The sequence below is a fragment of the Austrofundulus limnaeus genome, unplaced genomic scaffold (assembly GCF_001266775.1).
Source record: "Austrofundulus limnaeus strain Quisiro unplaced genomic scaffold, Austrofundulus_limnaeus-1.0 Scaffold719, whole genome shotgun sequence".
NCBI lineage: Eukaryota > Metazoa > Chordata > Actinopteri > Cyprinodontiformes > Rivulidae > Austrofundulus > Austrofundulus limnaeus.
Genome location: NW_013953121.1, coordinates 61,415 through 72,038, shown reverse-complemented (window position 1 = coordinate 72,038; position 10,624 = coordinate 61,415). Strand labels below are relative to the sequence as shown.

Genomic DNA, 10,624 nt, shown 5'->3' with positions numbered 1-10,624 from the left:
ACAATCAGTTCTTGTTTAGTAAATCAGTCTCAAAACAAGATCAAAAAGACTTTTTGGCTGGGTATAAGATTTTAAAACTTGGTTAGGTGGATATTTTTTGCAGTGTAATAAAGGAATTTATTAAAAAGCTGGATGTAAGATCCAGTTTGTTTTTTAGGCTAATTTTAACCACTAATTCAAAACTCAATGAAGTGTATATTCTTCTGTATTTTAGTATAGATTTTAGACTTTTATAGAAGTTATATTCAAACACTAGTCAAGCACTTTATTTACATGAGAAACAAAATCCACCCTCTTTCAGTTTTAGCGATTTACATGTTATGACGTATTATTATAAATTATTTGGTCTTTACCAAGTTTTAGAGTGATTTAAATCCAACCTGAAGTGTAGAAAACACACAACCGCTTCCATTGTGTCATTATTTATTAAACAAAAGCAAAGATGAAAGACTAGAGACTGCATAGTGGGAGTATTATGACTCCTGCATGTACGCAAAGCACCAATGCACCAGAACTCAGAATTATCAGAATAGGTTTATTGTTTTGGGTTGGGATCTGGGAGTGGGGGGTTCTCGTTGGTGGGTCTTATAGGTAGCCCGTCATCAGAGTCAAAAAACAAAAATAAATCTGCAGCTCCTGTGTTGAATAGTTTTTGATTTATAAGCATTTTATGTCCAGACACCCACTTTTCAGATGGGGTGGGGGGCTAATTGACGGATCGGATGGATAGCCCTTTATCAGGGCTAAAACAAACAAAACGAAAAACGGAGGCTTCTATGTTGAATAGTTTTTGAGTGATAAGCATTTTTTATGTCCAGACACCCCCTTTTCAGATTGGGAGTGGGTAGGGGGGACGCATTGGTGGACCTGATGGATAGCCCTTTGGTCCTATGTAGAAACACAGTATTTCCACCTAAAGTCATTACATTCATTGACCCAATGACCATATAAGGTGTTGTATTGCAGTTAGTCAAAAACGTGGGCCACAGCACTGGCTGGTAGCTTAATCATTAAAAATAAAAGGACTGTATTTTTAAAAGTGGAGGAGGTATTTGTATTTCATGAATTATATTATTACATTTGGCCGCAGCCCTCAGATAGATTTTCATTTTGGGGAAAATGTTTGTGCAGCCTTGATATATGTATATAAACTGAAACAGCTGGACTGGAGCATCCTGAATTATTTAATATGATATAGTCATTTCTGCATTCTTTGTGGTCACCTCCTAATAAATGTCCTTACAGAAAATCTAACTGCTCATTTTAAATCAATATGTTTACTTTTAATACTTAAGTACAAAAAATATCAGACACTTTAATTCTTTTACTCAAGTAATGTACCATAAGGAGACTTTAACTTTTAGCAAAGTAATTTTTTGTAAGATACTTGTACTTTTACTCTAGTATCACTTTGTGGTACTTTATACAACACTGCAGACAAGACCATAGCAGAGGTGTTCAGGCCATGCTCCTGAGGAATTTAGTTGGGGGGGGGGGGCTCGTAAATAGTCAAATAATTTAATATAAATGCATTAAGACACACACACACACATGTTCGCACAGCTATCCAATTGGGGACATTCCATTGACTTCCATTACATTCCTACAGCCTAACCCTGACCACAAACCCTAAGGCTAACCTCACAGGTACCTACCTGACCCTAAAACTAACCTAAACTCAATTCACACCTTGGTCCTAAACCCAACCCCCAACCCACCAATGGCATTTAAACCAAATGGGGACTCCACTTTTGTCCCCAAATGTAGGCGTTTTTTTAATTGCCACCAAATGTCACCAGAAACACACACACACACACACACACACACACACACACACACACACACTCGCACGCACACACACACACACACACACACACACACACACACACACACACACACACACACACACACACACACACACACGCACGCACACGCACACACACACACACACACACACACACAAACAAACAAATGACTTAAACAGTGACATGTAAGTGTGCATCAATCACCAGAATATGGTGAGTAAATGTGGTCAGGTTAGCATAAACTTTAGCTCAAACATAGCAGAAATCTTAGAACTGATCATCCCTGCATTATAATGATTGTTTAAAACACATTAACTCCAGAAACCTGAAGGCACCTGTACATGAAACTCTCCTGAAATTACCTAATATTTATGAAAAATACTGAACATTTTCAAATTTTCCACCCCATTTTAGCACAGACAAAAACAAATAAAATATGAAAAGCTCTGTGAAAAATCCTTTATCGAACATAAAAGAACTCAAACATGGTTTAACACATCTCAGATGTTTACCCATAATGCACTGAATCTTGTTTGTTTTAAACATCATACTGTCAAACCAGATGGAGAAGATAAAATGAGTTGAACTTGTTTTGCAACTACAGGACCAGAATGCCTTACAATCGTTAAGTCAATCATAAACTCCTCTATTGACCAAAGGATTGAGGTATTCAGTCAAACATGAGGTCGTGTGACCCACGGATGAACTTGGCCAAAACTGGGTCACAATGTTCCCAAACACAGCAGCTAATTTAACACAGAGTGGTGAAAGAAAAGGTCCAGCTTGCAGCTCAGAAGAATCAACATCAGGTTGTAAGCACAGTGTGGAGCAGGGCCAGCCCTGGCAATATTGGTGCCCACCCCTTCTGCCAATTTACATACATTCACATACCAATTAAATAACTTTGTCTGTTGTAGTATTTTTTTCTTTAGACACCAGTTTGTCTGATTAAAATATACAATGCATTTTAAACAGAATACCAGAAGTCTACCTCATACTTGACAACATTTGCTGACAGCAATGAGGAGAACCTGTTCATGTTAATTGTAACAGCTCTAATAAAAAGTTATAATTTTTTTTTTGTTCTTCATTTGTGGCACCCCTTAGAATTGGACGACGCCCTTAGCATTTGCCTTTGCTGTCTTTGCAACAGGCTGGCCCTGTTGTGGAGAATACAGCTAACTGCCTGCTGCGAATCAGACTGTCCACTTTCAAACGAATTAGCCAAGGTGGATGTTGATGCCAGGTCTGAACAGGGAAAACAGACCTACACACCCATCTCCACAGAGGCTGTGTCCAAATTCAGAGGCTGCATCCTTCGAAGGCCAAATTTGAAGGCCGATTATGTCACAGTGATGCTTCGAAGGCTGTCCAGATTCAAAGGCTCCTCCAATTACAGGCCACAAATGCACCCTCCATTTCCCCCAAGTTGAGGTCTGGTGTATCGTCCACAGCCCTCACTATCCCAAGAAGCACTGCATAAAACTATACCATAAAACAGCCATGTTGCTTTGATGCATTCATGCATGTCTGAGAAATCATTGAATGTCCTGTGTCAGCCATGTGGAGCTGCCTAAACGTTTACTGGTACAAAGCACAGCAGATTTACAAAGCTCCTCCCTGGAGCTCAGTCTGCAGTCGAGCTCCTGCTCCACAGAGCAGTTTGAAAATGTGATGAGGCGCGAGTGTGGTAGGAGGTTCTTAAAGAGACAGAGGCCAATTTCAAGGTTATTAGATGGGCTATGATGCAACGTCTGATTTATTTTTGATATGTACAGCATTTTCATAACAACTGAAGTTAACATACTTGCATCATTGTTTGTAAAGAACTGAACTATGTGCCTGGAAATACATACACCCCCCTGCACACACACATAGGCCTGTTAGTCTGTTAGTCTAAGCTCTTAGCTCCTTCATTTGCTTTGTGAGGCCAGGTGAGAATCTCCCAGAAGGAACCTGGTTGTGCTAAACTGCAGATTTATCAGCAGAAAGACAAAAATGACCGCTTAATACAAGCAAAAAAAAATTAAAACTTCTTCCAGTTGAGAATAATGGGGACCACTGTGCATTTAGAACCTTCAACAATGCAGCGTTCTAATCAAGGAGGCAGTTCTTTGGTTTTCACTCTGATTTACAATGTCAGTTTGGATGTCTTCTATAAAAAAACGATGTTTGCTTTTCTAAATCGTGTCTAACTAATTTAATTTACCATTAATAGCCCGTAGCGGACGTTGAGAAGAGCTGCATATTTCTGTGTAAACCTTTTCTTACCCTCTGTCCCCTCTAACTCCTTTAGGAATCATTTGAGACAAAGTCAGAAAAAGAGAGGACAGAATTTGGGAACAGTATCATCCAGATGTTCTTCAGCCGGCAGGTCTGACACTCTCCATGGTTCATTTGAACTGTTACTCTCTGTCATGTTGCAGTTTGATATCCTCCCACTAAAAATACTGTCTAAACGTTTTAAATGACCTCATCCATGCAGTCTGACCAGTTCGTGTCCATCATGGAGAGATATGAACAAAGCTGCAGAAACTATCTGAAGCTAGCTCCCTATGAAGACGTCTTTTCTGACTGTAAAGAGTAGGTTCACATTTCTGTTGAATAAATTCTGAATATTTGAAGAAAACTGACAGTTTGTGTTGGATGGTAGAGAACTACATGAATACCTGAGCAAAGAGCCCTTCATCCAGTACATGGACAGCATGTATTTTGACCGTTTTCTACAGTGGAAGATGCTGGAAAGGTCAGTCGTGTGTGTGTGTTCTTTATGTGTCTTCATAGGTCCTTGTGTGTCTTTTTATCATGTGTCTTCTTCATGTGCTTTCATTATGCATCTGTATGTGTCCTCTTCTTATGTCTGCTTCTCATGTGTTTTCTTCATGTGTCTTTTTTATGTATCTTTGTGTCGTCTCTTTCTGTCTCCTCCTCATTTGTCTTCTACATGTACCTTTAAATGTCTTCTTCTCATATGTCTTCATTGTGTATCTTTATGTCTTTTCATATGTCTCCTTTTCATGTGTCTTTATGTCTTCTTCTCATTTGTCTCCTTTTCATATGTTGTTCATGTACATTTCTGTGTCTTCTTCTCATGTCTTCTTCATATATCTACAGCATGTATCTTCTTCATGTATCTTTATGTGTTCTTCTCATATGTCCCCCTACTCATGTGTCTTCTTCATATATCTATAGTATGTGTCTTCATGTATCTTTGTTTTCTTCTCATGTGTCTTCATGTGTCCTCATCTTTCTTCATTAGTTCTCATGTGTCTTTGTTGGATAAATTAATTATCAAAACACAAGGAATAAACAAGCAGCTGATCTAGTTGAGCTCTCTTTTACTTGTAGCAAAAACAGAAGAGGTACAATACAAACAATGTCAGCAGCATGATCTGACTTCAGCTGTCAGGCTTTTAAAGGATCCCCTTCAAATGAGCTGAGTGTCCTCCTGTTAAGCTATACTGTAGTTGACAAACTGCGCCAGGCGTGAGGGAGCTTGCGCCATATGTGACGCAATCGCGCCATCCCTGCCCCTGCATGCTGTCCTGGCACATGGTCGTCCACCTCTGAATTTTTGTAACTCCATGAAGGCTCCTACTTACAGCATTTTCACAAGTTATATAGTGTACTTCCACATGTCATTTTGGAGAAATCTACAACAACATAATTGCCAAGTATAAACACCTCCCCTGCAAGCAAGGGAGTACACGCACTGTGTGTGTGCTCCCTTGCTTGCAGTGTGTGTGCATGCAATCCAAAACGCGACACAACCAACGCAATACCTGTTCTCCCCACGTGTTACCTCCAGCTGCTTTACCCAGGACCACCTGTCAGCGGCTGTAAAACTAACTGAACTCTATAATCTAAGTTAACTCTTCATTAACTCTGCTCTTCGTGTCTGGCTGATTGGGTCCAAGTTCGTTTACTTTAAACTTCTCCTAATGACACGTGTTCTCATCAAAAAAGGTTTTGATTTAAAAGACATAGTTAAATTGTTTAGCCCCTCCATTTGTTTACTGGTTTACTTCTGGACCTGCACTGCCTTACTGAATATGACATTGACCCACTACTGGTATGAAAATCACATTCTGGGCACAGCTCAGTTTACTAAACACATGACAATGTTCATGAGTGAAATAAGTTTACCCATTAATAACTATAAAAGGTTTATCTTACACATCTAAAACATACAGAGGTTTAGACAATGAAAGTGAAACAGCTGTCATTTTAGTGTGGGAGGTTTCATGGCTAAATTGGTCAAGCTTCATTAATTGCACATTGCACCAGTGAGAGCAGAGTGTGAAGGTTCAATAAGCAGGGTAAGACCACAGTTTGGCTCAAAATATTGCAATGCACACAACATTATGGGTGACATACCAGAGTTCAAAAGTGGACAAATTGTTGGTGCACATCTTGCTGGTGCATCTGTGACCAAGACAGCAAGTCTTTGTGATGCATCAAGAGCCACGGTATCCAGGGTAATGTCAGCATACCACCAAGAAGGACCAACCACATCCAACAGGATTAACTGTGGACGTAAGAGGAAGCTGTCTGAAAGGCATGTTATTGTCTAAAACCAGGTGTTTCAGTTTCTTTGTCTAACCCGTGTGTAGATATTTCTACTAAATGTTTTCTTTTGTTATTTTATTTGTATTTTTTTTGTGTGTGTGTCTCAAAAAATAGTGGGGGGAAGCACCCTAGCGCCCTCTATTGACCAGCTGCCACTGCTTTGTGTCTTCATGTATCTTCATGTTTCTTCGTCATGTCTTCATGTGTCTTCTTTATGTGTCTTTTTCATGTGTTGTCTTCTTGTGTCTTTATATGTCTTCATGTGTCCAAAAGCACACATGCGTACAGTGGGGTGCGAAAGTTTGGGCAGCCTTATTAATTTTCCTGATTTACCTTTATAAATCATTGATTGATTGTTTGGATTAAGAAAGAATCAGTCAAATATATCATATAGGGGACAAGCACAGTGATATTTGAGAAGTAAAATGAAGTTGATATAATTTACAGAAAGTGTGCAATAATTGGTTAAACAAAATAAAGTAGGTGCATAAATGTGGGCACCAAAAAACATTAATTCAATAGTTCCTCCTTTTGCAGAAATAACAGCCTCTAAACACTTCCTACAGCTTCTGATGAGAGTCTGGATTGTGGCTGAAGGTATTTTAGACCATTCTTCTTTACAAAACATCTCTAGTTCATTCAGGTTTGATGGTTTCTGAGCATGGACAGCTCTCTTTAAGTGACACCACAGATTTTCAATAATATTCAGGTCTGGGGACTGAGATGGCCATTCCAGAACATTCTACTTGTTCCTCTGCATGAAGGTCTTAGTAGATTTTGAGCAGTGTTTAGGGTCGTTGTCTTGTTGGAAGATGCAGCCCCGGCTTCAGCAGCTTCAGCTTTGTCACTGATTCCTGGACATTGGTTTCCAGAATCTGCTGATACTGGTTGGAATCCGTGCATCCCTCAACTTTAACAAGATTCCCAGTCCCTGTACTGGCCACACAGGCCCACAGCATGATGGAACCACCACCACATTTTACTGTAGGTAGCAGGTGTTTTTCTTGGAGTACTGTGTTCTTTTTCCTCCATGCATAACGGCCCTTGTTCTGCCCAAATAACTATTTTAGTTTCATCAGTCCACAGCACCTTATTCCAAAATGAAGCTGGCTTGTCCAAATGTGCTTTAGCATACCTCTAGCAGCTCTGTTTGTGATGTGGGCGGAGAAAAGGCCTCTGCATCACTCTCACATACAGCATCTCCTTGTGTAGAGTGTGCTGAATAGTTGAACGATGCACAGTGACTCCATCAGCAACAAGATGATGTTGTAGGTCTTTGGTGCTGGTCTGTGGGTTGACTCTGTTCTCAACATCCTTCGCTTCTCTTTATTCCAGATTTTTCTTTGTCTGCCACTTCCAGCCTTGACTTGAACTGTGCCTGTGGTCCTCCATTTTCTCACAATGTTTCTCACAGTGGAGACTGAAAGCTGAAATCTCTCAGATAGCTTTCTGTATCCTTCCCCTAAACCATGACTGTGAACAATCTTTGTTTTCAGCTCATTTGAAAGTTGTTTTCAGACTCCCATGCTGCCACTCTTCAAAGAAGATGCAAAGAGGAGAAAAACTTACCCCCAATACCCTTTCTCATAATTGGAGTCACCTGTGTATGGAGCTCAAGGGTCACTGAACTTACCAAACTAATTTTTTTAGTTCCAATAATTAGTTCTAAAGGTTTTGAAATCAATGAAATGACAACAGTGCCCAAATTTATGCACCTGCCTAATTTTGTTTAACCAATTATTGCACACTTTCTGTAAATTATATCAACTTCATTTCACTTCTCAAACATCACTGTTTGTCCCCTATATGATATATTTTACTGATTTTTTAAATCCAAACAATCAATGATTTATAAAGGTAAATCAGGAAAATTAACAAGGCTGCCCAAACTTTCGCACCCCACTGGGTGTCCCACATTAAATCACAGACAGATCAGTACTTTGTTAGCTGGTTTATCTGTTTACTTTGTGTCAGATTCATCACACATACTACACACATACTATTTGCGTATTTGAAATAAATATTTGTAATAAAACCAGCCTGCTTTTTTCCTCTTTAAGACAGCCCATCTCCAAACAGAATTTCAGACAGTACAGGCTGCTGGGGAAAGGAGGCTTTGGAGAAGTAAGACCTACACCTCTTCAATATCTGTCTCTATCGTAAAATATTTTAAAAATATTAAAAAATGCTAAAGTGAATTTTTCCAGAAGACCATATTTATATTACAGTGGGTTGCAAATGTTTTGACCCCCCTTTGGTAATCTTTCTCTGTTGTTGCCTTAAAGAACAAAATGGGATAGTTCTGAAAAACTTACAATTGTAAAGTAGTGAGTGCATAAATACATCTCCCCAGCCCCCACCCACCCACACTCCTTCACTGCCTCCTTACAAAGTCAGTACTGTACAGAACCACTGTTGGACCCAGCATCAAGTCTGTGTGAGTTTGTCTCAAAGTTTGGTCATTCTTCATGGCAAAACTGTTTCAGCTCACTCAGGTTGGACGATGCTGCTTGGGTCCAGCAAAGTCTGGGCTTTGACTGGACTGGTCCAAAACCTTAAACTGGTTCTCCTCAGACCAGTGGAGTGCACACGGCAAAAACCGGAGAGTTAAAATTTCACAGTTAAACTTTTCAAAGTTGATTTCAACTCCTGAAGTGTTATTTTAACACTTTCTGAGTTAACTGACAGCCAGCGTTAGTGTTCTTTCACCGAGTTGATTTCAGAGTTGAGACAACACTATTAAAGAGTTAAATAAGCTCCACCCACTGTTAACATAAAACTATTAACTAACACTTAACAGTGCTGCACAGAAGCAATGCACAGAACTGTTTTTGCCCTTTTTTTGAAACTTAATCTAAGCTGTTTTTTTCCTAGTTGACAATATTCCAATATGTAACAAGTTATCACTGATTTATAATAATCCTACGTAAGTCAGATGTTCAACTATGTGTTTCCTTGTTCAGTCAGCTCATCAAGTCAGGAAACACATCATTAATTCATGACCCATTTAAAAGCTCTGTTGTGACAGCAGTATTGGTGAAAGTTTTTCGTGGTCATGTGACTGTATTTGTTTTATCTGCAGGTGTGGGCTTGCCAGGTGCGGGCCACAGGAATGATGTATGCCTGCAAAAAGCTGGAGAAGACCAATGTGAAAAAATGGCGAGGAGAAAGCATGGCGCTGAACGAAAAGGAGATTCTGGAGGAGCTGGACAGTCGTTTTGTGGTGCGAGAGCAGCTTTTATTTCTTTAGACTTTCTCCGTTATAGGAAACAATGAGAGATGTTATATTTGAGATAATTTTATGTACACATAAACCTAATCTGAACTTAATCTGTCCACAATGTAAATGGGAGGAATTATGTCAACACTAATGATTAATAGATCTCATAAACTCATTTTATTCACAGCTGTATGGAAAGACATTTCATTCAAAATTAAATAAATACTAGTTAATAAAGTATTAAAGGGGCAATATAATGTAAAATCAACTTTTTTCAGTTTTATATCATGTTATAATGTTATACTCTCATAAAAAAACATGCCCAAAGCCTTGCTTTGACTCATTCATGCATGTTTGAGAAATCCTGCAGTGTTTTTAGGAAGCCACACTGGGGAGCAAAATGACAGGTGGGGACCAGAAACGCCCCTGGGACGTGTCTTTAAGCCAAACTTCCTCATGGCAGAGCACAACCCCTCCCCACCCCACACACCCCGCCCATGACTCCTGCAGGCTCTCAGCAGTAACAGAGCAAAGTGAAAGTGAAACTTAAACTGTCTGCTGCTCTCAACACCACTTCTCACTCAGTGAAGCTCTTCTCAGATTCAAAATACGTTTGAGGAAATTTATTTTCAGATGCCAAGTAAACTGTATCATGGCAGCCCCCCACCTCCCCCGCACCGAAATGGACAGGACATAAGCGGACGGTGGTTCTTAAAGAGACAGAGGCCAATTTCAAGGCGTTTAGAAGAGGAAGTGATGATATAAGTTTATTTTCTATTTAAACATAAAACAGCATTTTAATAACAACTAAAGGTGGCATAGATACTTTATTATGGTATAGTATTTAAATGTATGCCTGAGAAACACATAATATTGGCCCTTTAATAAATATCCCATCAAATAAATAAATGTCCCCATGAAATAAAACTAAATCAATATATTAAAATAATTTTTTAGCATGTTTATTCATTTATTTATTTATTAAATTTGACCATATTTATTTATTTCAGAATGTATTTATATTTAAAAT

General features: G+C 39.1%; 1 protein-coding gene across 1 annotated transcript in view; it reads left to right on the top strand.

The window, feature by feature from the left end:
• Positions 1-4,053: 4,053 nt before the first annotated feature.
• The window catches only part of LOC106532121 (G protein-coupled receptor kinase 5), a 21,511-nt gene continuing 14,940 nt past the window's right edge, over positions 4,054-10,624 (top strand). Inside the window, exons 1-5 of the mRNA XM_014028128.1 lie at positions 4,054-4,179; positions 4,291-4,388; positions 4,459-4,551; positions 8,435-8,498; positions 9,457-9,597. Of these exons, the coding sequence (XP_013883582.1) occupies positions 4,162-4,179; positions 4,291-4,388; positions 4,459-4,551; positions 8,435-8,498; positions 9,457-9,597 (414 nt within the window). The 5' untranslated portion in view covers positions 4,054-4,161. The remainder of the gene's footprint in view (positions 4,180-4,290; positions 4,389-4,458; positions 4,552-8,434; positions 8,499-9,456; positions 9,598-10,624) is intronic.